Source organism: Austrofundulus limnaeus, unplaced genomic scaffold (assembly GCF_001266775.1).
Source record: "Austrofundulus limnaeus strain Quisiro unplaced genomic scaffold, Austrofundulus_limnaeus-1.0 Scaffold2, whole genome shotgun sequence".
Classification (NCBI taxonomy): Eukaryota; Metazoa; Chordata; class Actinopteri; order Cyprinodontiformes; family Rivulidae; genus Austrofundulus; species Austrofundulus limnaeus.
Genome location: NW_013952404.1, coordinates 5,157,112 through 5,182,992, shown reverse-complemented (window position 1 = coordinate 5,182,992; position 25,881 = coordinate 5,157,112). Strand labels below are relative to the sequence as shown.

The following is a 25,881-nucleotide window of genomic DNA, read 5'->3' as shown; positions in this document are numbered from 1 at the left end:
GTAAAGTACAGATACACAAAAATTCTACTTAAGTACAGTAACAAAGTATTTGTACTTAGTTACTTTACAACTCTGCTTTATTGATCTCAGAGGGAAATTAGATGTTGTTGTAACTCACTTAACTAAAGAGTTATTGTAAATGGTGATGGCTGTGTGCAGGAAATATCTTTACCATTTTTACCCTACTGTGTTTTTTTAAATATCTGCAGCCTTTTATGTAAATAAGTGTTTTAATGCTCAGTTTTCAATAATTTTAGGTATTATTAGGAACAGAGAGCTGAACTTTCTTCTTAAACAGCTTTTCATTTTTAGCTAACGTTCTGCTAGTTTTAGCATTTAGCTAGCATTTGTTTAAACTGCATTTAAATAAATATAGCTTTTAGCTAATGTTCTACTGCACTTAGCTTTAATATCAGTTTTTGCTTTTTCAGAAAATTTCTTCAGTAATTCAGCGCTCAACATTCACTCTATATTTTGACAGAATATAGTTTTCTAGTTCTTCACTCAGAGACTATGAAATTTAGCTTTTGCGGCAAACTCTTGTACATTTACAGTAATACTTATTAAAATGCACCGTCTCTGTTGAATAAATTCACAAACTAAACATTTAATTCTTCCTTTCAGTCATCTTCATCCAAATCTATTTTAAAATAGATCTATATTCCAGATAAATTCTTTAAGTATGACTAGCATTAAAAAACAAACCACACAGTGCAATGACCTTTAGAAGCCCTGCGTGGTTTATTTCCACCTTAATTTGCTTTTACCTGCAACAACAAAACAAAACCTCCCTCTTTTCTGTTTTCCTCCTTAAAACACCAGTGAAACCGCAGAGTGCATTTAAGACATTCCATCTAAAAATGTAGCTTGAATGAATTATGGTTATTGATTTTTGAAAGGGTCTGCTGATTCTATTTAGCCCTCTCTTCAAATTAAATAAAAACATTAGTAATGCAGGAAATTGTTTCAGGGAAAGTGATATTAGCATCTGATATAAGGTTATGTGTGCTAAATATTAAAAAGGTAACTGTTGAGAGGAATTTATATGAGCAAATGTGCTATTGGGATTTAGAACCTGTGGTTTTGAACRGCACCACTTTATTCATGAAATACTTGGGCGACATGACCCTACTTCTCATCTTTCACCAAGGGCTTAAGGCATCACGCAGCAATGTTAATGTCTAAACCACAGTGGAGTGACTGTGTATGTCCTAATAATAAACAGTGGTTAACTCTGGGAAGAGGGCAGCAGAGGAAAGTGAAGTGGCTTATCTCATCTGTCACTGTGGAATTAAAATAGCCWGGAGTGTTGATGAAAGAAACTCACCGTCTTTGCTCTTAATTGAAAGTAGGAAMAAATTTAATCATTATTAACAATAAWGGAGYGRAWGAAGGGTAAAGTACCTCATCCATATCGTAGGCGAAGTCTCCTGTAAAGCAGAAGGAAAGGTCCACAGATTAGAACAGATCTTCCTGAAGGTTTTAGGATTTTACTCTTTAACAAAGTGAAAACTCGGAAGCTAAGCTAACCAGCTGGCGGCTAATTTGATGTTTAGAGTGCAAAATAATCATCAAATCTTTTACCTTCTRAAATATGCCTCTGTGCATAATCTGGATTATACAGTCTCCAAGCAAAGCCCTTTATAAAGTTTTGTTTGACTTTTCCCATCACATTTTTCCCCATCWGACGTCATCACCAACTGGTCTGATCGACTTTTTTATCAAGCACTTGCAGTTGTCATACACACTAATTTTTTCCTTTAACATTCAATTTGAGCCAGCTCTGTGATKTTGCTGATTGGTGATTTTCACACTCTCAAGTCAGTTTTGACAGACTGTAACTTGTCACCATGTTTGTTGTATGTTTATTTGTTGTAATCCTCTCGTCTAATCGCTTTACCTGCCACGGGCTGCGGCKTCCACTGACATTTCACTTAATAACGTCCCTCCTGCTAAACCCTTTAAAGGGGACATCTGCAAAATCCACTTTTTCAGCCGTTAACTATGCTTTGTTGTGTACTTGGAGTCTCTAGGAGTGCAGAAAATTGGAGTTTAGTCTCTCCTGGTGCTGAGTAGATATTTTTATATTCTGTTTGGGTCATGTTTTTTAACCTGCTTTCTAAATTATTACGTCACAGTATTGTGATGAAACGTCTTAATAAGGTCTGGTCTTCGTTCTCCTCTGGCTCTGGGTCAAACCCCGGCTCAAACATGTAAGGCTGGATGGACAAGTCTTCTGTTGACACCTTTTATGTAATTTGTAAATAAAACAGTCCGGGCTGCTATATAGTCGTAAACCCCTCTATCAAACTAAAATGGACCGTTCTGGAAGCTGGAGGGGGGCGGGGTGTGAAGCACCTCATTTGGATTTCAGGAGACAGCCTCAAAACGAGTTGACCTTTGAAAAGGGGTAAAATAGGGATATATAGACTAAATTATTTAAATGTGAACAAAAAAGAATTTAAAAGCATGATATGTATTCTTAAAAAATATCACATATATGCAAAATATCTGGTTAGCGTTTACGACGTGTGGGCTGTTGTGGTGGTGTAAAAATGAGACCTAAAATCTTATAGATCCAATTTGGATTTAAAATGTGTTTTTCAGTCATCTGGTTTATTCTGCCTACCTGCTAGCTTTTTGAACTTTGCACTGTTGCTGTGCTTTTATAACCCAGGTAAAGAATAGCAGGTGACACTCACATGGTTCTTGCTCTAATTGCTTTGCACTTTTTCACCTTGCTTCCACGTTTAAAACATGACCAAACAGTGAAAAAGTTGCTTAAATGGGTTTGTCATCAAAGGTTAATAGACAGTAAAAAAAAAAATCTTCAAAATGAACGGGCCAAGTGAAACATTTTACAACAACTCCAGCATTCTGTTCAGRTTTTACCGACCACTCATTTTTAAAAATGTGTTGAAACAAATTAACGTTTTTTTTAAAGCTTTGTTAGCTAATTACAGTGCARCGTAATAACATTTACATCCATGTAGAGGTTACCTATGTGGAGTATGACGTCATACATGCTGAGCTGACTCTCTTTTTGCAGTCGAGCCAGAGACTGTGGGTTCTCATTGCCCAGATCTCCATACAGTGCAAACTTGGGACTGAAACTTGAGCTGTCGTTCAGAGCAGTGAAGAGGAAGACATCGCTCCAGCCTTCATCACCACCGCAGTGGTAGACTAAAAACAAACAAACAAACAAATAAAACCACATGCTTAACAGTGAGTCGGCCTGACAGATCGAAAACTAATGGCAGGGATACCAAAGCTCCACCCACCGTATGTAGCAGCAGGTTTGAGGCCGGTAAGAGTGACTCTGTGGATGAACATCTGCCTCTTCTCCGCTCCTGAATCCACAAACAGGGTGACATCACCTTCAGCGTTCATCTGAAAGGGACGACCCCCTACAAGACCATACTCCACCCTGCTCTGTGTCTTATTAAAAGTGGTCCAGGTCACCACCATGGAATTGGGTACTCCTGTAAAATAAAATTATGAAATATGACGTTCACTGACCTGCTTTTTATTACTGAGAGGTTTAAAAAAACATTTTAGACACTAAGGAAGCTGCATTTTAAAGCTTAAATACATAAGTTAAACACTTACCAGCATAGGAGAGGTGCACTTGCTCCGGCTGGRTCCAAATAGGAGGAATGCCAAACACAAACAGGGGAGCGAGGCTGAACAAAGCCAAGGCAGTATGAGCAGACACCATTCTGACACTGAGCTGTTCCAGTAAATGCCTGGTAAAAGAAGTGACACACATAAACAGCACTGTCGCTTTGATCACATGATCCCTSCGCAGCAAAACTCACAAGAAACTGAAGGGAACTCAAGCTTGTAAAGTGCTGAGCGACAGTAAAACACAGACTCACAGATTGTGTTTTGGTCCCTAGTGAGGGTGTCCACATGGGTTAACCTACAGTCAGCTGAAATAATGAAGCTGCAGAATWAAAAAAAATAGCACAGTCAGCAAAAAGTGCAGAGGATTAGTTGACAAAACCAGCTGATCCTGTTTTTATTATTATTATTTTCAGTGTGCAATCAAGAAAAGAAAAAAAAACAAGTGCACTAAGGATACACCTACACATCACTGCTCTTACGTCAGATAAATATAAAAGCGAAAGAACAACCATGGTGATGACTCTTGTACCTGCACTTGTCTTCAGCTGACTGTAACATCAGCTGACAGATTTAAATCACTTTCAGTAAAACAACAGCCACTAGAGGGCGCGCGGTGCTTCTAAATGTAATATAATTCGACTTTATACTCATATTGGGCGGTTTCTGATGTTTGCTAGCTCTTCTGAAAGAAAGAAGGGGAATGGTATCACTTATTAACGTTTGGAAAACTCGGTGAGTACGACAGCTATGCTACATAGACACGTCTTTTTGCATCTAAGAACTGAAATSCAGTAAGTTTCTATCTGTGCACCGACAGGTTGTAACTACCACAGCTCTAATAACCAGATTTATCTTAGCCGCAAGCTGAAGCTGCTGCTATTAAAACCACTGGTTTGCAAAAATTTTAGCTACATAACACGTCACGTACGCTTAAAAACTTGTTTTGTTTGTAGCCGATACTTACTATTTGACACAACATAGTGAAGGACGGGTTTTAAACTCACAAAGAGCCCTCTGTTTGGAGTAAGTTTAATAAATCTTWGATTTTTTGAAACACGAGCGCGACCAACGTCTTCCTACCAGCGTTGCTCCCTACGTCAGGAAATAACAACATTGGCGAAAAGAATTATGGGACATTGTGTTTTTATGCTCACATTGCGTTGAGGATATCGCCTCAACGCAGGTTACAAGCAATAATAATAATAATAATAATAATAATAATAATAATAATAATAATAATAATAATAATAATAATAATAATAATAATAATAATAATAATAATAATAATGTTTGCATATACTTAATTAACTCACATGGTGCCAGTAATTCCTCATTTTTGGGACACAAGTTTCTGTTTCGATTAAGCATGCATTACTTGTTTTTTGTTTTTTTGTTTTTTTTGCTGACTATGTAAGGGCTTTTCCTCTTCATTTACTTAGATCTGATGGACTCCGGCAGTGAAAACGGGGAAAGCATTAATCATGAGGCAGAACAGTTCAAAGTAAGCTATGCTCTTAGGAGAGACGCAAAACAAGTCATTAAGGAGTGCAAAACGAGTGACATTAAGGAACATAAATGTATCTTTTCTTTTTTTTTAGCCATTTGATCTTTACATCCTGTTGTGTTTTAATGTAGGTGGAATTCGACAAACATGACGAGTTCAACAAAAAGAGGTATTCCATTCAAAATGTTTGTATCTTTGCTTCAGCTGCGTTGCAGTTTTGCTCAACATATTCCAACGTTTTATTACATCCAGAAATCCAGTTGTTCGCTCTGGGAACAACAACCCAGGGAGGCTAAAGCGACTGGTGTCATGCAAGAGGAAAAGCCATCATCTGCCTGTGGTTCGACGGAAACATCTCAGATTCGTGAGGAATTTGGACGCGACAAACAAGGAAAATGAGATGAAACGTTCGCAAGACACACYGCAGGAAATGTTATTAATGGACCCGCTGGAGTTCCCACTAAACGTCAGTCATACCAGTAACACCAGTAGAGCTGGTTCTGAGCAGACTGACTACTACACACTCAATGAGGTAACTAGCACAGACTCTGCCTATGTTTGTTTTTATCAAAAGAAAAAAAAAGGCATTTTTATACAAAAACATCTGAACATAGTGGCTTTATTTCCAGCTCAGTAGGGATCACAACACAATGACTGATGTGCTGTTTGGAAGAAATCTGAGACTGAAGGTGGCGTTAACATTATGGAAGAGAAACTTTGGAGAGCTGCTCACATATTTTCTGAAGTATGTACCGCGTGACTAATAAACATGCATTATGCAGCGTGTTTTTAAGAATTTCAAAGTAATGTTACATCCTTCTCTTTCCTCAGAATCCGAGACACCGGTGTGCTTGTTGATTTTCTCCCTCTAATATGCAAATGGTAAGCCATTTGTAAAATATAAAACACGGGCACTGGCAACAAATTACTTAATCTACCGCTTGTTTGTTTGCTTTTTTTAATCTACAGCATCGATGAGGATTCAACAAAGATTAACATCGGCTGCTGTGTTGATCTCTTTCCTCTTGTTAGGCAACTGCTCAGCAAGCCATACGAAGAGTGAGTGTCGCCGCTGCTCTCTGTTCCCACCTAAACCACATAAAATAAACTGTCTGCACACGTACAGGAACTGAAATAATTTTTGAGGATATTGTTTTCTTGTAGGTATCAACTTATCGGTTTTAAGTGGATCTATTCGGTTTTAAAAAACTGGTGGGAGGAACTTCAAATGAGCGGCTTCAGTGGATCAACTGTACCTGAGCAAGATAAGTAAGTCTTTTATTATTGAATGTTTTTTTCTGCTAACACCAAGGGGCAAAACAAAAGAATAAAATTTGGTTATTTACAATAACCTTGAATAATAATGTTTGTTTCAAGGTAACGTTTTCAGTTGCTGTTTATTTTTCTTCTTTTTGCACAGAAATTTCCAGGCTTTTAATCATCAGTTGTGGATGTTGTGGGACCAGGAGCCTCTGTTGAAAAATGTTCCAAATGTGGCACGAGAGATGGCCAATGTGAGGGCAAAATGAAAAAGCAGCAACATATCCGCATCTTTTTTTTAATTTGCTTTATAAAAATGATAACTCATATTTTTATTTCACCCTCTCAGGTCATTGATTCCTTCCTCTTTCAACTTAAATGATGCCAGTGAGGATTCAGACTCTATCTTTCTTCGTCAAAAGCAGCAGAAACGACCTTAATGCCCATTGTGCTTTTAAATAAATAAGAAAGATTGAGCTTGTGAACTAATGTGCCTGAACAGTGAGTTTACTGTGCAACTTGAAACAGGGATGGTGCAATAGCAATTCAAGTATAAAATAATGTTATTCTCTCTTCAGTAAACAAATAGACTGTCGCAATGATCATTAATTTGTTTTATGCTTCAGTGATGATACATAAAAATTGTATTTAAACTTATATTCTTGGTGGTTTTGACAGTTTTAGTTACTTTATATCTGTTTTCCASAGGCTTGTTACTTATCTTTTCAATGCTGTTGGACCATTAAGCCTTGACCTGTGGAAGTGTTGTTTCTCTGGCGTGATAAAGAAAGAACTAATCATGTGAATCAGTGACAACTTTAGAAATTTTCCACCTGATGGATAACATTTTAGAAAGAACTTTGCCATTTTAAYTGGTTTCGATCAAGGTTTTTACAAGTGATTAATGTACCAAAAAAAGTTAATTTAACTGCACACTGGTGCTAAATTCCATGTGATTTGCTTGAATATARCAGTGAGGTTACTACTTCAAACAAAAACAATCCCTAAAGCAATGATCTAAAGCAATGAGTTGAAACTTGTAAGGCTTTCCCCCACTTTAACTGAACTTTGGCCTCATGCACTGTTGAAGTGATTAAAATAAGGCAGGGATATGGGTTCACATTTGGTTTTATCTCACTTGATACAGATAAGTGGAGGATTGGTGTCTGTAGTGTAATGTGGATCATGGGTTTAAAGTCCAGCTATAGCTGGGTTGGAGAGGCTGCAATTCACTGAACTCTGAATCTGAACTCTGCAATCATGTTTGCATTCAAGTGCTTTTTATTCAGACTGCGCAGACGAACACAGTGCCAGAGGCGGTTCGAGTGTAATATTCCTACACTGTGTTTCCCCAACTCAAAGTAAGCATTATGATTTTTGGCATTTGTAAAGTTTTATGGTGTGTTTTGTATTTAGTTCACTATATCGTGTACTGATCGTASCATTCTATGTCAATAACTAATATAAGTATGTATGACACAAGACAGTGAAGGATGAAGATGAGATCCTGGTTGCTTGCAGTGACGATGCTGCTGCTGAGTGTGACTGGAGTTAAAATGGAGCATCTTCAAGCTGAAAACCTGCATCTTATTCTCCCAAATGATCACAACAAGGTCTTRAACAGGGAGATGAAAGGTATGCATTTGTGTAGACTTTCGCTTTCATTTTGAGCTTTCCGATTGTTTGCTTGAATTAGCGTTGGGCATAATCGTATCGCGCAATTAATTGTCAGAAAAACAATAATCGATCATATTTTGTAACTTGACAATTAAAATGATTAAATGATGATTAAAAACTGATTTCCTCAGTCCAAGAAAACTACCAAAAGTTTTTCATCAAATATGACGAACATTAAAAAAAATTGTTCTGTAATTTATTTATCTATCAACACAAAAAATTTGATGTATAGCCTGAAGTCTGTAATTTTGACACAACTTGGAGCAATCTTTTACGAAGAGCAAATCTTTCCCACTAAATTGGTCATGTGAATAGGACAAAAGGGTGTCCAGAGACTCCAGGGGATTAATCGTCAAATTAATCGTTATCGGCTAAATACCACAATTAATCGTGATTCTTTTTTTTTTTTTTTGCCAATATTGCCCAACCCTAGCTTGAATTAAGAATGTTGGATCCAAAAAATGCAGTGCTCAAAGTTGTTTAGAACRTTTGAGAAAATCTTTGGTTGGTCAAATTCCAATCTGCAGATGAAATTACTGAGTGACTCATTGATGATAAGTGGTCTTTTCAGTTCTCAGCAATAATATCATGGTTTTGCGGTTTTCTAAAATCAAAAGTACACCCTAATTTATGAGTCTGAAAGCACAGAAACAATAACATGTTCTTTCGTTTACCAGAAACTGACTTGTTTATTTGCTCAACAGTTCTGCCTAGAGACTGCTATGAGATGCTAATGACATCTTCAGGCCAGGCCAGGGATGGGGTTTACCTGATCCGACCACACAACTCCSCCATTGTGGCCTACTGTGCCATGCAGGAGGGAGGCTGGACCGTGGTGCAGCACATCACGGTCAACAGCAGCGTTGACTTTGATCGCACCTGGGATGAGTACAAAAATGGTTTTGGAGACGTCAATGGGGACCACTGGCTGGGGAACAAGCACCTCCATCAGCTCACCCGCGGTCCTGCCCTCTACAAGCTGGGAGTAAAACTTGTAGACCAGGATGCCGTCACTAAGCTGGGGGAGTATGATCCTTTCCTGGTGGAGGATGAATCAACAGCGTACAGGCTGAGGCTGGGGTTGTTCCAGGGCACGGCTGTGGACGCTCTGACATTAGACACCGAGAATTACCTTCACGACAACCAGAAATTCACCACTAAGGACCGAGACAATGACAATTACTTCCAAAACTGTGCCAAGCTGGAGTTCCAGGGCGTGCCGGGAGGGGGTTGGTGGTACGACGCYTGTGCTGGTGCCAATTTAAATCGCAGGAATGTGATTTACTGGCAAAAGGACTGCAACAAGGAACACCTCTGCAAGTACGCATGGATGATGGTGAGACCTTCAGACACAGTTAAAGTGATTTACAGTGGAGACGGCAAGGATGAGCTATAAACACATCATTCTCGAGGAGTCCAATATTCCCATCCAACATACCTGGTGACCTTCTGAATCTTCCAATTCATCACATTTTATTCTGAAATTATTGTACATGACCACAAAATAATGAAAAAAAAAAGTTTTCACAAGCTTGAAAAGCAATATAAAACTGTCAGTATACCCAAACATCTCCACCRTCCTCAGATTGGACGTCTTCTCGTTTTTCACAGTTACCCAATAAAAGTGTTCACAACATGTTAGCTTATACTTACAGGAAGAAAAAACAATCTCACATTATGTTACAAATTTGCCAGAAGATATGATGACATATTTAACAGTATTTCAGAGAAAACAAATACTTTTTTTTTGATACACAAGAAAAAATGTATCCTGAGAGTGAAAAGTAATGGAGAGGTTTTTGCAAAAATACAGTTAAATCCTCCAATTATCCTCCTGGTGTAAACATAGACAAGTTAGAGTGATTTAAAGGTTCTTCCTTGTACTGTTGAAAGCTGATGCATCATCACAATGACTGTAAGCAATCTAACTGTTAGACAGTCATTGATAAAGGCTTCAGTGATCATCAAGTATAACTCTTCAACTACAAAGCTAWAGGATGACATGGACAATTTTAGCCCTTCAAAATAGAACATTTTGAAAACTCAAAAAAGAAACTGATCTGAATTTGCTATCACATTAGGGACGTAAGAGTAGAGGTTTGAATACAAATGTGGTACAATAATAATTAGTGGGAATACGCACGCAATGCCTAAATTAGATCTGAAATACTGGTACTTTGAACTATTTCCAAACCTATGTACAATGTCAGATATTATATTGTATAAAGAAAGTGTATATTTCTACTTTTGCGAGATTTAGCAGCAATTTATTTTAAACTACAACAGAACTACTGATTTAGGAGCAACACTGTAAGACGTAGGATCTCAGTTCGGTTCAGTCATTTATAAACACTAGTTCATGTCAGCTTGGAGCTAACTGCAGGGTTCTGTCCGTACCAGTACAGCTTCTCCTCAATTCTTTTCTTCTTCCACTGGCAGAGCAGCAGCATGCGGAAAGTCTTTTGGAAATTCTTGTTGCAAAGAGCATAGCACATGGGGTTGACCGTGCTGTTGACATAGCACAGCCAGTAGCCCAGGTGCCAAAGGGAAAGGGGGATGCAGTCCGAGCAGAAGGTTGAAATCAGCACCATAATGTTGTAAGGGGTCCACGTTAGGATGAAAGCCAGCAAGATGGCGCTGAGAGTCTGCGCTGCTTTCTTTTCCTTGATCAGCACCATTCTCTTTCTCTTGGTGATCTGGTTCTTCAGGGAAGTGTCCATGGTTTTGGACGTCGAGGAGGTGGATGGAGCACTCATGGATTCGGCTGAGGAGAACGCTGATGACATCATTTTGGTGTCGCCGTTCTTGCTTTGGTGTTCCACGTGAGCATCTTTGGCCACAGGTTTGAATTTGTAGGACACGCACTTGCTGCTCCTCTGAGAGCTGTTTTTCGGTGGCGACTGGAAGAAGGTGTCTTCGTCATAGCTGCTGAGATGCTCGCTCTCGTTGCCCACYTTGTTTTTGCTGGCGTCACAAGCCCGGTTCCTGAAGGAGGTCTTGAGGCCTCCTGGAGACACCGGCCTTTCCTCGTCCTCAGAGGAGGCATAGCTGTTGAAGGTGGTCAGCTGACCGGCTTTGGACCACTCATCACTGGTGGAGGTGGCTGATTTGGCATTGCTCCTGCTGGACGATGACCAGGAGGCTTGGTTCTGATCATGTGACGCTGACCTTAGCTTACAACTGAAGCAGGATCTGATGATAGTTTTCTGTGGTTGAATCTCACCAGAGTCCGTCGAATAGTTGACCCCTTGAAGTTCTGCCAGATCCTTGGTCCTYTTCTCAGTCTCCTTGTAGATTCGACAGTAGAGGATTGTCATAACGGACACAGGGATGTAAAAGGCAGCTATCGCTGTTCCAAATGTGATCACAGGCTCTGAGAAAAACTGGATCTGGCATTGCCTCTCAGGAACTGTCCTTTTTCCAACAAAGTATTGCCAGCAAAGAATTGGCGGCGCCCACAGGATCAGGGACACCAGCCAAGCCAAACCTATCATGATTCCAGCCCGTTTGGGAGTCCGTTTGGCCCTGTAAGTCAGAGGCCTCGTGATGGAGAAATATCTATCAAAACTGATCACCAGCAGGTTCATGACTGAGGCGTTGCTGGCTACATAGTCCAGGGCCAACCACAGGTCGCAGGCAAGGTTCCCTAAGGCCCAGTAGCCCATCAGTATGTAAGAGGTGTACAGATTCATAGAGAAAACACCTATGATGAGGTCAGCAGCTGCCAGACTCAGCAGGTAATAATTGTTCACCGTCTTCAGTTGGCTGTTGACTTTAAAGGAGAGCATCACAAGAACGTTTCCCACGATGGTAATGAGGCTGACTATAGCTGACACAGTGGCGATGGTGATTACCTCCCAGAGACTGTGAGTGACCAGATGAACATCCATCGCGGTGGTGTTCATTGTGGAGTTGAGTACATTTTCTCCTTCCATGGTCTTTTATGTTTTCTACTGGCATCCATTCATCACAAGCGTGTTTAAATTAGATCTTTTCCAGCAAGGTTATCTGAAAAAAAGAAAGAAAGAAATAAAGAAAAGTTACTCTTTCTTCTGCTAAAAGAAGGCATCAGTTCAGGATTTTGATTATGAAAATGTCAAACATCAAAAGAAAATAGAAATAGGGCCCAAATATTATTATTAGTAATAATAATCTGTTCATTCACTTTGCAGCTTTTCAGACTGATGTGTTCAAATTAAGAGTTCATGTTGAAAATGTTAATAAAAATGTATTTTGTGATTTTTAATATTTTTCAAAATATGCAAAAAAAAAGTGATAAACCCAGGTTGAAGGTCTTGTGCATCAGTAATTATTCAGTATTAATGTCCCTTCAGCACTGAAAATGTGCAAGACAATGTTGTCTAATCTCTTGTGTGGGCAAAGCCCTTAAACAAAATAAATAAATAAATAAATAAATAAAAGCAAAGTCTAACTGAACAAACTGCACTCCTCATGTAGAAAACAAGACTTTTAGCTGTAGTTGTTTGTGTGTTTTTTTTTTCAGGATTTTTTTCATTTGAGAAGTGTAAATGCTAATTAGCTATGAAAATAATATTTATAGGGGAAAATAAAGTGTTTTTCTTTTAGTGAATTTTAGGCTGTACACCAAAGTAACATTTTGTCATGATTTCTTTTATGTATTTAAATAAATGGCTTTAAAGGTTTTATGTGTGGAAGGTTTCAAAACGCAGTACACTCAGACACATTTGTCAGGAAAACAACTATTTGGTGTCTGCAGATGGGTTAGTTGGCCACTCAAGAAAGTTGACCATTCTGTACATTAAGTGGCTTTAACACCTGAAGCAGCAGAGCAATAACATAACACTTGCATTTTCCCTCTGACATCAATAGATGGCACCAGACGTGTACATATGTGGAAACTTGGAGCACATAATTAAAACTAGCAGTGATGTGAAACCACATTTAATTGTACCCTAAAAACATGTACAATAGGTTGCCTTCAGGCCCAGGCTTCTCTTGAAAAAGACATCTGAGATCTCAACGGGACTTGCCTGCTTAAATAACGGTAAATAAATACTCTGACCAGTGGTCCATGACATTTTTTTTAAGTTTAAGTTTTTATTTATTTATAAAGCACCCTTCATACTAAAAGCAGCTCAAGGTGCTGKACAAAATTATGCACAATAAACAAACCCATAAAAAAAACAATATACCCCCCAAGAAAGAAAAAAATGTAGTGATCAGGAAAGATACAGTTCAAGGAATACAGCAAAAACATGTCTTAAGCCTGTTCTTAAAAACAGCAACACTCTCTGCAGCCCTCATTCTCAGGCAGACCGTTCAACAGATGAGGGCCATAGTACTGAAAAGAAGCCTCTCTGTAAGTGTGTTCTGACTCTTGTAACTGTTAATAGTCCAGTGCCAGAGGACCTTRGGGTCAGTRGCGGTTCATAGGGTAGTAACAGTTCAGCCAGWCAAGATGGCGCAAGACCGTTAAGACATTTAAAAACCAATAAAAGARCCCTAAAATCAATTATATGATGTAGGAAGCCAGTGCAACAATTTTAAAACAGGTGTAATATGATTAACAGACATACTGAGAGACACAGGCAAAAAATACTATTCAATTATCCTCAGCTTTCTCCTTTGGAGGCAGGCGATCAAAGGCATCGTGTCAAGTTCCTCATCCATCCATCCATCCATCCATCCATCCATCCATCCATCCATCCATCCATCCATCCATCCATCCGTCCATCCATCCATCTATCCAGTTTGCAATATCTGAAATACTGGTTAGGCAAAAGGCACTATGCAGTGGCGGATCTAGGATTTTTCTGCATAAGGGGCCATCAAGGGGCCACAATATTCATAGAGGGGCCAAGTATTTGTTCAACATCCTGGCACACAAATCCCTTGTTTTGATAAGGTGTGTACATTTAACCAGTCACACATGTTCAAACACTTGGAAAGTGATGTGGTGTAAAAAAGAGCTTGTACAGTAAATTCTCTTCATCTATTTTACATTCATTTTTATTGTAAAAAAATTAAATACTCTCAAACACAGCATGTGAGAAAATCCAGTCATCATTTGTCAGTTGAAAGAGTTTTTACAGGATTGTTCAAACTTTCTTAAGAAAAGAAGAAGACTTCTCTGCTTGATTCATGCTGGATTTTAATATTTGACTCAATAGCGCCACTAGTGTTTGGACATGGATCTGCATCCATCATTATCTCTCTCAGGCAAAGGACAGATGAGTGACATGACAGGGGCACTTTGAGGGGCCAATCAGATTTCAGCTGGGGCCAATGCCTCTGTGGCCCCGCCCCTAGAACCACCCCTGGCACTGTGGATATCTTAAATATTCATTTTGAACAGAATGAATGGAATTAACTGGATTGCCAAATGTTCTCTTACTAGTGAAGGAGAGGCTATTCATGTCAAACGGGACATGGCTCAAAAACAAGCCAACAGGATGGAATGTCTATAATGATTTGATTTTTGAAATGAAATGAAATGAAATTTATTTATTCGAACATGATACAATATAAAAATAAAATAGTGCACAGTAACAAGAAGTGCATAAAAAAGAAAAAAGAAGAAAAAAATACAGATTTTTGTTTCAGTTAACATATCATGCTCAAAGAAATTTCATTACAGACATCTAAAAAATAATATGCTGGGAGACTTTTTTCCCTTTTTTTGTCTTGGAAGTTACAAACTATCACCTTATCACCTGTGCAAATGATCCTCTATGTGTGTAAAAGGTGTAAATTGTGTGTTGCACTGTGTTGCAGTTAATCAGCTGGAACTTTCCAAAGACTTTTCACACCCTCAGGGAAAACCTCAACCCTCTGAGCAGCATGACATCACTTTCATCCAAGGTTTAAACTGAGACACTTTCACTGCTGCGTTTAAACCCACCATCTCCATTCTGTTTATGACCTTTCAAGCTCCAAGAATGATTGAAAATAACCAATGTAACAGCAGTTCCATTATTTGGAGCAGACTTTATGAGGCTCTCATGGAAGAAGAATGATCTCAGTCTCATCTGTCCTGAGAAAATCCTCCATGTAGGTGACATGGCTTCACACATTGTCTCTTTAAAAGTCAACAAGCACCATGTAGAGGAAATTGGCTCTCAGACACAGCTTACAAACAAACATTCACATCCTTGTTGAGCGACCTTGGTCACTTCCTCGGTAAACAGCGCTGCCTCGTCGTTGGAGTGTTTAATCAAAACTCTGCAGGAAGAAACTGTCAATTATGACAGCTTCAGAGAACAGTTTGCCGAATAATTGCTCAGGTACAAAAACCCAAACAGGTCTCTCAAAATAACTCTGGTACTCATGAGTGATGTGTCACTTTTCATCTCAACAACAACAAAAAAAAGTACTTCAGCTGAAGCCGGAAAAACAAATTTGAGTTGTTTTCCTGAACCATGAAACCAAATATAAAAAGGTTTGCCCGAACTGTATCAAATAGTGCAGTTTGGAGGTATTTACTCCAGCGACATTCCAGATACACCAAAATGCAAAGTTGAAATGAGGGCACGCACTTAAWGTAAACAAAGCGTATCTGTCTGCACACTTTACTCAGCAAATCTGAGAGTTAATATGTACAAAAACATCGAAATTGTGAAACCTTGTGATTATGAACATCTTTTCTATGAATATCATTGACCTACGGTATTTTTAGTTACTTTGTGTTTCCGTAATTAAACAGAGGTGGTAGTTGGCATCCATTAACAAAATTTGTTTAGAGATCTTATCACTGATATGAGAAATATGTGCATTTGGTTATTTCATTTTTACCAGTCGTTATGACATCGTCATGAGATTTTACTTTCCTGTATGGAGTCATTGTTGAGAACCAGTTAAAATCATTAGTGGAAAGAAACCTTACTGACCCAGTTAAGAAAGCAGAGTCTTCTTCATTACCTATATATCCAAATATATCAAATTTCCCTCCTGCGTTAGCGCAGTATGCATAAGTAATGGTAACTGATCGCATAGTTAACAACGCACCATTCTGTGAGTGAGGACAGGTTGTGGAGCACAAATCTGTCCTGAGATCCATGCTGAGTGCTGAAAGCTGGTTTCGGATTCATTGGCACCTGGCCAACATTGCTCCTGTCCTCTCCTGTCCTGTTGCACCACACGATGCTCCTCATCATGCAGGCTTCAACACAGCTCTGCACTGTTAAAATCCCGTGTTAGTGTTGGTGTTATCTCAGCARACCCCAGGTAAATAAAGACAGAATTGAGCATCAGAAGAAGGTGGTGATAACAACAAAGAGGCGAGTCAAGGCAAAGGAGCCAAAAGATGACATATGTGCTGGTGTGGTGAGCATGAATGACGCAACCCAGAGCTCATTGGCATGATAATTTGAGGCTCCTGTAGTCAGAGCACTGACCCATGGTTTAAAAAGTCAGCACATGCAGTGTTCTGGAAAAATAGATTTGTGCAAGTGTCCTCTCTGGTGAAAAAAAAAAAAAAAACGGAAAAAAACTGCTGTGAAAAAAACATTGACAATAAACAAGTAAACAGCTTTTGTTTTTAAATCGTTTTTACGCTCGACGGCTCTTATTAGCTGGCTCAAATTAGATCTTTGATGAGGAATAATGAATAAGATTATTAGATGAATATTATGATCYGCTTACAGATGCCACAGTGGATTTGGCATCAGCTGAAGGGAATAAAACAACAAAGCCTCCAGGAGTTTTGTTTTCTGGGCGACTACGTTTCATTAATGCCCCATCGTCTGGATAACGGATAAACGTATTTGGGGKTTTTGTGTTCTTATAAATAAGAATCTGTACACTCCTATTTTCATTTGTAATTTTTTTCAGTTTGTTCTCAAATGTTTCTCCAAGCTGATAACATATAACTACAAAACAAATACAAACATCAATTGTTGGCTCCGTATTTCAGCTCGACAACTCCCAAGTTCAGAGCTTTTAATCAAAACTCCTCTTTTAACTCAGTCTGATGCTGTTTTTCTTTTTCTTTTTCCAGAGCCACCTAATCATTTCTGCTTTGTGACATCTACTTCTAGGACATTTTTTCTCTTTCAAGAGAACCAACCTTTCAACATTTATTGTAGCACCTCAAAAGATCCGTTGGGGCTGTGGGGGGACTCGTTAAAATCACGCTCCACTGCTTAATCCCTTTCTGTATTGTCATTTCCAGTTAATCAACGGAGGAGAGGAAGGGATGTGAGACTGTGCAGTTTAGAAAAAATATATATTAATTGCTTTCCTGGAAGAAGACGTAATATTTCACAAGAATGCTGAATAAAATAAAAATAAAAAATAACAAGACACATTTAGATTTCACATTACATCAAATGTTTCAGGGATTTCGAAATATTTATAACTGAATGTGTCATAAACTGKGTGTGCTGCTGACAGAATAGGAGTGTGTAAAAGGTGGGTGAAGGTCATGTGCAACATGCTTGATGAAATAAATTAGCAAATATTTAGTCTTAAATGTACGAAACCACTACATTTTTCAGGGGAGTTTTTATGGAAGAATCTGTCTCAATAGAAACGTGCTGATTAGTGTGTGTTAAGTCTTCCACAGAGACACAGTTTTTTTTGAGAGCACGTCTTCCGTTGTGTTCATTAGTGTAAAAGACTTCATTAAATATACATGCTGAGAYCTCTCAGATATGCACTTGTGCACACATCCCGTCCTTCCCACTCGAATCCAGGTCATGCCGTTGTRCATTAATCAAAAAGCTCACGCTCAATCAGTCGGTATTCTCCTGAGACTGAACAAGTCACTGATGTAAAGTGAGAAAAACAAAGATGAACTTACTCACTGTTGACTTAGATCCGATCTCACAGGCTTCTGGTAAGTCAGATGTTGTCTCTCAGTGGGAGAAAAGTTCATCGTTAATCCCTTTGTTTTSCCTGAGAAGCTCGTGGGTCAAGTGTGGCACTAAGGAACTGGATCAAAACACATTTGAAGAGAAGAAAACCTGCTGACTTGWCCCTCACATGCCAGAAGGAATCAGTCTCTGGGGCAGAGGGAGAGGATGGAGGGAAGGATGGAGCCCAGAAAGCTTCAGACATGCCTGCGTAAGAAGAGCATCATTCCCCTCTAGGCTGCAAAACTGCTATCATTTGTCCAAATGTGAAAATATCCTCAAGTTGCCGTCCACAGACGGAAGATGATTCARCTCAGGAGCCAACGGAAGCGGACAGGAGAGAACTTTCCCTCAGTGTGAGCAGAGTGTACGAGAACCGTGCTGCCTCTCAGGCAAGTTGAAGCAGAATGTCGCCGAGAGGCAGCCTGAGCCAAGTCACTGCTGCTGCAACAACTCAGGCTGACACACACAGATGTAGCTGACGCTCGGAAGCTGGGAGGAGAAATTCCCATAGGGTTGAATGGTTCATCGTGTTTCGGCACAGTGAGCATGCAGCGTAAACTGAAGAGGGTGGAGGGGGTGGCGTTTTGTAAGGCATGGGGGGGGGCAGGAGGCGAAAGTGTGTGGAAGCGGCACTGTGGGTGGTGCTCGGTTGAGACCAGTTGAGCCAAATCCTGGAATGTGTTTCTGTGCGTGAAGAAGAGAGCCTGATTATCACCACTCGCAGCTCTCTGAGTTGTGCAGTGCTGTGTGGCCAAACTCGTCTGCACTACGCGGCTGCTGTCTTTGTGTTCTCGTGTGGAGAGCTGACAGATGTTTAATTCACTGAAACCCGTGTGCCTGGATTTGAGTCACTGTGTGTTTGAGTGGTCTTTGGTGTAAAGTCTTAATACCGCTTTTAATCCAGATGATGGGTGCTGATCTGAGCCACGAGTTCCCATCTGAGGCACAAGATAAATATTAATAAAATCATTAATAAAAAAATGAAATATCAGAATCTGTACCTTAACAGTCTTTGTTTCATCGGTGGGTAAAAACGGTGTGGTTTCTGCAGCTGTGGCGGAGTGGTTAGGGGAGTCGTTCTGTAACCAGAGGGTTGACGGTTTGATYGCCCATTCCAGCCGTCTCAGTCGTTGTGTCCTTGGGCAAGACACGCCCACCTTGCCTACTTATGATAGTCAGAGGGTCAGGGCGCCAGTGCCTGGCAGCCGTCAGTGTGCCCCAGTGCAGCTGTGGCTACAATGTAGCTTACCATCATCATTGTGCGAATGTGTATGAATGGCTGTAAGTGTAAAGGTTCATGCTTTTGCACCCTCACCAGCAGTGGAGGTGTTTATAATTGGCGTTTACGTAGTGTATTTCTCTAAAATGACACGTGGAAGTACACTTTGTAAATTGTGAAAATGCTGTAAGTAGGAGAACAAAAGCTTGACAGACAAACAAACTATTTGAATGGCGCACGATGTGCCTACAAAAATTTGCAGGTGCACAAACACACACAGGGGCAGGGACGGTGCAATTGCATCACTTTTGGTGCATGCACCTTCGCACCCGGCACGACGCTTCAGCTATAAACCTAGCTTAAAGCGCTTTGGGGTCCGACTGGGCTTAAAGCACTGTATAATTTCAGACTGTTTTACAATTTAAACGTTTCCAGACATTTCCAGATGCTACTGGGGGCTTTTTTTTAAACCAGGGTGTCAAATGACTTCGTCCGGTTTTTGCCTTTAGCATGACACATTAAAATAAAATAAAATAAAATAAAATAAAATAAAATAAAATAAAATAAAATAAAACTGTGGCTCTAACATTGTTTGTTTGGGGGTTTCTCTTTCTTTTTGATTCTTGAACCAGGAGTATAAGTGGTTGACACTGTTTACATAAAAGACTGAAGACTTTCCTTTTTGATAAAGGCTATTAGGCTTTTGTTTCCCGAGTTATTCTTTAGTTATGCTGCTATAGGCTTAGACTGTTGGAGGACAAACTGAACAMATTTTCCCACTCTGCTGMTGTCTTTAGTCCCTTTCCTTTATGTTTGTTGTAATTATTTCTATCTATAAAGTGTTTTCTTTGTCTCTCCTCTAGAGGAAAATACACCTGGACCAGTCCTTCWGTGTTTCTCTCTTTCCTATCCCCCCAAAACCCAGCTGGTCGAGGCAGATGGCCACCTGTCCTGAGCCTGGTTCTGGTTCTGATGGAGGTTTCTTCTTGTTAAAAAAAGGAGTTCTTTCTTTCCACTGTCGCCAATGTGTTGCTCAGGATGGGAGACTGTGATGAAGTAAAGATTCAACACAATCTGCTGACCTCTTTAGATTTATTGTTTTTGTACAGTGCTTTGAGATGCAATGTTTTGTGGCTTGGCACCACATAAATAAACTGGATTGCATATTTTTTATTTCAATCTAAAGATGCAGCAATTGACAAAAAAAAAGGCAAAAAAGTAAAACACTTTGCTTCACCTTTATAACTGAAAAAGATAATCAATAAAGAACATTTAGTGATGACAAGATAATGAGCTTGAACACAGACTGTGGAGTTGTCCTTTGCCCCCTAAGAGCAGTAAAAGCTGATTGGTTAATAAAACACGTGGCCATCTCTCCACACAAAGCCATTTGTCATCATTCAGATCTCCCACTGGAATGATTTTGCTACYAGATGAAAAGCTATACGGTCGTGCCATCAGGATTAATGCCTGCSATGAAAATCCCACTCCGTCTGTCCAGCAGAGCCCCATATATCCCCCCAGTCCCCTCCCTCCACCCTGCGTACCTGACCTGCTGATCTAATGCCATTTCCAGGCGGGGGGCCAGAACGCAAACACCTGGCTCATCACTGCTGTTGAACTGCTGACCTGTACGCGGTTTACAGTGTCCCTGTGTATTTTTTTTTTATGTGATGCAATCAGAAATTATCACCCAGACATAAATGTGCAGCTGTGCCACAGCTCCGGATGGTTTATCGTATTGATTAGTTTTGCTCAGCGGTGTTCATCTATGTGAACAATGAAGCCAAAAAACAAGGGTTTTGGTGACGTGCCTCATTGTTCTGTTCCAGCGCACATTCRCATCAGCCATGCTGCCATTCGGTCACCCTTCTCAGCAACCGTCTGCATCCTGAAGGCGTGGCTGTTTGTCCACAGGTCCCTGTCAGATCCCTGCATGCCTGACAGTGAGACGGGATGGGGGGGGGGGGGGGACAAAATCACAGCCAGAGATGAATTGCATCTGTCCGCAATCTATAGGGGTTTGCTTATCTGCTGACCCAATTGTGCACCCATATGCTAGAAAAAAAAAGAAAGAAAAAAAGAGAAGATGAAAAAAAAYCTGCCTCATCAAATAAAGGAACCGTTTTAATTTGATTTTTTCTTTCCCTTTTCTCCTTATTAAAGTGTCGGCGCTCAGTTGGAGAGGATCCGTGGACTGAATCGTGACTAAATACGCTTCTTTTGCTTGAAATTTGGTCTCTATTATTAGTCAAATCAAAGACCTGCCTTGCTATAAACAGAAAATATCCAGCAGAGTAATGATCAATAGCTGACTTTGGGCCCTTTTTTTAATCTACTTGTTCACTGCGTTTGTGTCTCGCCACAGTGGCTAAAAGCATTGACTCTTGTGATGTCCGTCTTTCCACGAGGCTTTGATGTGCTACAAATGTTTGTTTCTCATCAGGCCTGCCTTTGCGCATGTGTGTGCGTGGGGTTGTGTGTCCCTCTGGTCTAGAGCAACAACTTGCTTTTTGACATAATGATTTGGCTTCATTCTGCACTGTTTCAGTGGATTTACAAGTCCCCCTGCTGCGAGCCTTGCTTTTATCCCCTTGTACAACAGCCTGGCTTGTTTGGCTTGCTACACACAAAAACATGCACAAGTTTTATCTTTTTTTTTTCAAATAATTTACTGCAGYATTTAGGACATTTAGATGTTAATATTTGATCACAGCTGTTAATATCGACAGACTTACAAAAAAATTGGCTTCTAAAAAAAGCACCTGCGACGCTCAGAACACCTATTTTTATCAACCAGTCAACCGGTGCTTGATGGCATTTGAGCTSTTCCTCGCTGCAATGCAACTTTAATGCTGCCTCGACTGAGCTGAATAGGTGGTAAACAGCTCTGATGGAGTCATCATTGTGAAMCATTAGGTTTCTATTCCAGTCAAGACATCCTATACTCCTCAGTCACACCAACAACAACAATCTTGTCTGGACGGACGCAGAGAAATCCCATGAAGGTGACGACAAATTTRTATGGGTGTGTATGCGTTTTCTAGAATTTTTAGGTTCTGCTTCACATCAAAATGTATTAAACAACATTCATTAGTTCAACAACAACAAAGAAAGACGATCATCCATCAGGACCGCCCCTTGTTTCCTGTCTTATTTGTGGTGTTTATGAACGGGATCTCAAGGCGTGTGTCCAGTTTCTGAACCTCAGAGGCCGGATCTTTACTTTATGCAGATGATGTGATTCTGGTGGTGTTTTCAAGCCGTGGCATTTAATGCAGAGTGGGGCTGTTTGCAGCTGAAATGCTCCGTCTGGGATGGAGATGAGTCGCTGCTTGAAGTAAAGGAGTTTGTCRTGGTGTCTTGTTCAGAACTGACGATAGGCTTAAGTGAGCCTCGTCTGCACTGGTTCATCGTGACAAACACGAATCTGAAGCAAAAGGCAAAACTCTCAGTTTACTGGTCCGTCTCTCATCAGTTGTCCCAAACTGTTTCACTTTGGATTTGGGTCATGGTAAAGAAAATACGATATTTCCAAAATAAAATTCTTATTGATGGYGATGGAGTTCAGCCTAGAAGAGACAGGATGGAAAGCTCTAAATACAATCTCATGAGAACACAAAGCTAAAACATACCTTGTTAGATGAGAAAAGCTGATAGAATCTGTATTATTGTGAMTTTTACCTGAGTCAGGAGTTTTGGATTCTTAAATTYAACCAGGGACCCTCCCTCGCCTGCTGCCCAGCAAGCAACGCACCCGACCTTGACGATCCTCCCTACAGGTGGGTCCACATCAAAAACACATCAGTTAAAGTGGTTCGGGCATCTGATTAAGATGACTCCTGGATGCCTCCTTTTAGGGTGTATTCAGACCAGGAAAGTCCTTTGGTCCAATTGTTTGGTCCGGACCAAAAATGGATTTTTTTTTTCTTTTGGTGCGGTTTGCATTCACATTGTGCTTTTTTGCAAATGAACTATAACTTRTAAACAAAGCCACGAGTGTGACGATCATTGCTCCCATTGGACAAAAAAAGGACGGGGGCGGGACTGAGCCACAGACCCAGAAGAAAACAAGGAAGTCCTGCATGCTGCGGTTCTGATGCGCACATTTTTGCTGATAGTACAACTGCAATAGCATTTAAAATGTAGGAAGCAGCTAATTTAATGGTGGTTCCGTGATGATATTCTAATTTTGGAGTGGCATCAGTAAATGTGTCCCGCAACCCAAAGGAGACGAGGTGCGCTGCGTGTTCTGACCCACAACATGTCGGCAGTAGAGCTGCTAACAGGAGACGACGAAACAGGTATGTTTTCAGTTTATTTAGCTTAGCAAAGGTGGCCTGTGAAGTCCAAAAAGGTGCATGTTTAATGCAGTTGGTTCGGTTAGAGTCCGGTCTGTATTCACACCAGAAGCAAACTGAAGTGAACCGCATCAGAGTTCGTTTGGAAGCGGACCGAGTCCACCTCAAAAAACAGGTCTCGGTCCGGTTGTTTGATCCGCACCAGAGTTTGCATGAGTGTATTCACACCTGCACAAAAGGTCCGGACCAACGCTGGAAACGAACTCTGGTTCGTTTAAAGCGGAGCAAATTATCAGGTCTGAATACGACCTTAGAGGTGTTCCAGGCATGTCCCACTGGTAGGAGGCTCCGGGGAAGACCCAAAACTCACTGGAGGGATTATGTACTCTCTCTGGCCTTGGAACGCCTCGGGGTCCCTCTGGACGGGCTGGAAATTGTCGCTGGGGAGAGGGAGGTCTGGGTCTCCCCAACTACAAATAAGCATCAGTTTGAAACAACAGTGCTCCTTTGAATTAAAGTGTCTTGAGTTGATATTTTCTCCACAGTCTTGTTTAAACTGAAAGAGGCAGACGTTTTCTTTTTCTCGACAATCTAAAACTGTGGAAGGAGATAACATTTTCTATGAAAATAAAAAGTTTTATACTTTTTTTAACAGTTCTTTTTATCTAAAAGGTTTGCAGTAGTTAACGGAGCTGKAAGTGTTCACGCCTGTCCAGCATGTTGATTACAACAAAAATACAGATGACTGCACCCCTTTCACCCGTTCCACAAGAAAATTAATAAGAAATCAAAGCTGCGTTCGGCTTTTTCGCCCCTTTTCTTCCACACCACAGGCTCAAACACAGAATCAGTGTTGTCCTTGTGTGCGCAGGTGTGTGTGTGCGACACGTGTGTGCACTTCTGTGCATACTGACGCAGCTGCTGATGGGGACAAGATGTCCCAAACYCCTTTTGTATCAAAACATTCTGTCACCATTTTTTCTAAATACTGGTCACTTAAAACGTGTCAAGGTCTGAAACAAGTTTCTACTTCTCTGTCCTCACTCTGCTATATGTGGTTGGTTGCAAGACCCTCTCTATCTTTTAATTACTGTTATTAAAGACCTCCAGCTGAGCATTGTGGTAAAAAATGGAAAAAAATCCTCAATTAGAGTCACGCCATCCCGACCTCCCAACAACTCACCCTGTTAAATGGAGGAGACATTCCGAATGGGCAGCTCCTCCATTAAATTGTCTTTATTTTCTACTTTTTGTCCAGGGAAACCTTTTCCTTTTAGTTTAACTCTCTAATAGTCTGCAACTATCACCCGAGATTACATGAATTCCTACATTCATCCTCAAGACTTTGTTCCCATTCACACGCACTGTTATCTTTTAAGAAAGGGTTTGCTTTGTCCCAAGGTTTTGTATCTTTTAGGCTATGATGAAAAGTCCGTGAGCCACAGGGTTTCTACTTACTTTATGAGATATGATGGTTTTTCACTGCAGGCAGTGGAGCTTTGTTATAATCTGTTTGGAGGCACAAAATTGTGCTCAACCGGCTATTTTCATGTACTATTGAAGACTTCACTGTAAATTTGTTGTCAATGTTTCCATCAGATGATTCCAGCAAATGTGACAATGACACGTTCTTAAATATTTTAGGCTAATTTACTGTTATGTTTTTATTTTTTAATGCAGTTTTAGGTTCCAAAAGCAAAACATTCAGCAGAATGCATGCATGGTCAGGCTTTTGTTATGCCTCTTTTGGTTTTTACAGCTTGTCAACACTTTTTATACTCAACTAAAAATCTTTATTTTTTTCTAAATTTTTTTTTCACTTCTTTCATCACAGGACTTTTGAGATGTTATCTTGCAATTTCACATCAAATTTAAGCAAAAATGTCTGTAAAACTGACTGATTTGTGGCCATTTTTGTGTTTTTTAGGTCATTTGAAGCAGGTTCCATCTTGAAGCAGGTTCATTCTAAAAGCTAATCAGTTGGAGATGAGTACTTACCAATCTGTTTCATAAAATATCTAGTGGTTCATGGGATACTATGATAACAGTTACACACACACAAATGGGCCAAAACACATTCGCTTTTGCCTTTCAGTGGTGGGCGATAACAAGATAGCAAAAAACAAGTTAAAGCTCCCTTTTTGTACGTTTAAGCTCGTRTCAGTTAAATCTTTTTTTTTTCTCTCTAGTTGTGCACAAAAAGAACTGAATCGTTCACTTTTGTCTCAGATTAAAACAACATAAATGGTTGCTTCAAAGAGCAAACCCATCTTTGCTGTGAAAATAAGGGGACACACATCACATCACATCAAAGGGCGTCTGCATCGGCTCCTCGCTGGTGAATCAAAAGCCTCTGTTGAGCAAAGACAACGGCCTCTGCTTTCTTTGAGATAAAACCTGTGTGTGTGTGTGTGTGTGTGTGTGTGTGTGTGTGTGTGTGTGTGTGTGTGTGTGTGT

The 25,881-nt window shown here is 40.1% G+C and overlaps 4 protein-coding genes across 8 annotated transcripts in view; 2 read left to right on the top strand and 2 right to left on the bottom strand.

Moving 5' to 3' along the window:
* Nucleotides 1-4,726, bottom strand: part of acp7 (acid phosphatase 7, tartrate resistant (putative)) — a 16,509-nt gene extending 11,783 nt beyond the window's left edge. The window contains exons 1-6 of the mRNA XM_014012134.1: nucleotides 4,592-4,726; nucleotides 3,879-3,946; nucleotides 3,610-3,746; nucleotides 3,282-3,482; nucleotides 3,001-3,183; nucleotides 1,405-1,430 (exon numbers count right to left, since the gene is read on the bottom strand). Coding sequence (XP_013867588.1) covers nucleotides 1,405-1,430; nucleotides 3,001-3,183; nucleotides 3,282-3,482; nucleotides 3,610-3,718 — 519 coding nt within the window. The 5' untranslated portion in view covers nucleotides 3,719-3,746; nucleotides 3,879-3,946; nucleotides 4,592-4,726. The remainder of the gene's footprint in view (nucleotides 1-1,404; nucleotides 1,431-3,000; nucleotides 3,184-3,281; nucleotides 3,483-3,609; nucleotides 3,747-3,878; nucleotides 3,947-4,591) is intronic.
* The window catches only part of LOC106520175 (KATNB1-like protein 1), a 34,012-nt gene extending 27,136 nt beyond the window's left edge, over nucleotides 1-6,876 (top strand). The window contains exons 1-10 of one of the 2 annotated variants that reach the window (XM_014012143.1): nucleotides 4,295-4,359; nucleotides 5,067-5,128; nucleotides 5,263-5,300; nucleotides 5,384-5,663; nucleotides 5,761-5,876; nucleotides 5,963-6,013; nucleotides 6,101-6,190; nucleotides 6,296-6,400; nucleotides 6,552-6,645; nucleotides 6,741-6,876. In XM_014012143.1, coding sequence (XP_013867597.1) covers nucleotides 5,072-5,128; nucleotides 5,263-5,300; nucleotides 5,384-5,663; nucleotides 5,761-5,876; nucleotides 5,963-6,013; nucleotides 6,101-6,190; nucleotides 6,296-6,400; nucleotides 6,552-6,645; nucleotides 6,741-6,773 — 864 coding nt within the window. In that variant the 5' untranslated portion in view covers nucleotides 4,295-4,359; nucleotides 5,067-5,071 and the 3' untranslated portion in view covers nucleotides 6,774-6,876. Of the gene's footprint in view, nucleotides 1-4,294; nucleotides 4,360-5,066; nucleotides 5,129-5,262; nucleotides 5,301-5,383; nucleotides 5,664-5,760; nucleotides 5,877-5,962; nucleotides 6,014-6,100; nucleotides 6,191-6,295; nucleotides 6,401-6,551; nucleotides 6,646-6,740 lie in introns of those variants that run through there. The other variant, XM_014012151.1, reaches the window with a different exon arrangement.
* Nucleotides 6,877-6,981: 105 nt separating this feature from the next.
* zgc:194887 (fibrinogen-like protein 1-like protein) lies at nucleotides 6,982-9,648 on the top strand. 2 transcript variants are annotated; one of them, XM_014012164.1, is made up of 3 exons: nucleotides 6,982-7,752; nucleotides 7,879-8,026; nucleotides 8,773-9,648. In XM_014012164.1, the coding sequence occupies exons 2-3, from the start codon at nucleotides 7,885-7,887 to the stop codon at nucleotides 9,462-9,464; spliced, it is 834 nt and encodes a 277-aa protein (XP_013867618.1). In that variant the 5' UTR covers nucleotides 6,982-7,752; nucleotides 7,879-7,884; the 3' UTR covers nucleotides 9,465-9,648. The 2 variants fall into 2 exon arrangements, with proteins under 2 accessions (XP_013867618.1, XP_013867613.1); XM_014012159.1 differs by having other exon boundaries at nucleotides 7,875-8,026.
* Nucleotides 9,525-25,881, bottom strand: part of chrm5a (cholinergic receptor, muscarinic 5a) — a 20,908-nt gene continuing 4,551 nt past the window's right edge. Inside the window, exons 1-2 of one of the 3 annotated variants that reach the window (XM_014012104.1) lie at nucleotides 17,850-18,335; nucleotides 9,525-12,076 (exon numbers count right to left, since the gene is read on the bottom strand). In XM_014012104.1, coding sequence (XP_013867558.1) covers nucleotides 10,426-12,003 — 1,578 coding nt within the window. In that variant the 5' untranslated portion in view covers nucleotides 12,004-12,076; nucleotides 17,850-18,335 and the 3' untranslated portion in view covers nucleotides 9,525-10,425. Of the gene's footprint in view, nucleotides 12,077-17,849; nucleotides 18,336-25,881 lie in introns of those variants that run through there. The other 2 variants (XM_014012122.1, XM_014012113.1) reach the window with 2 other exon arrangements.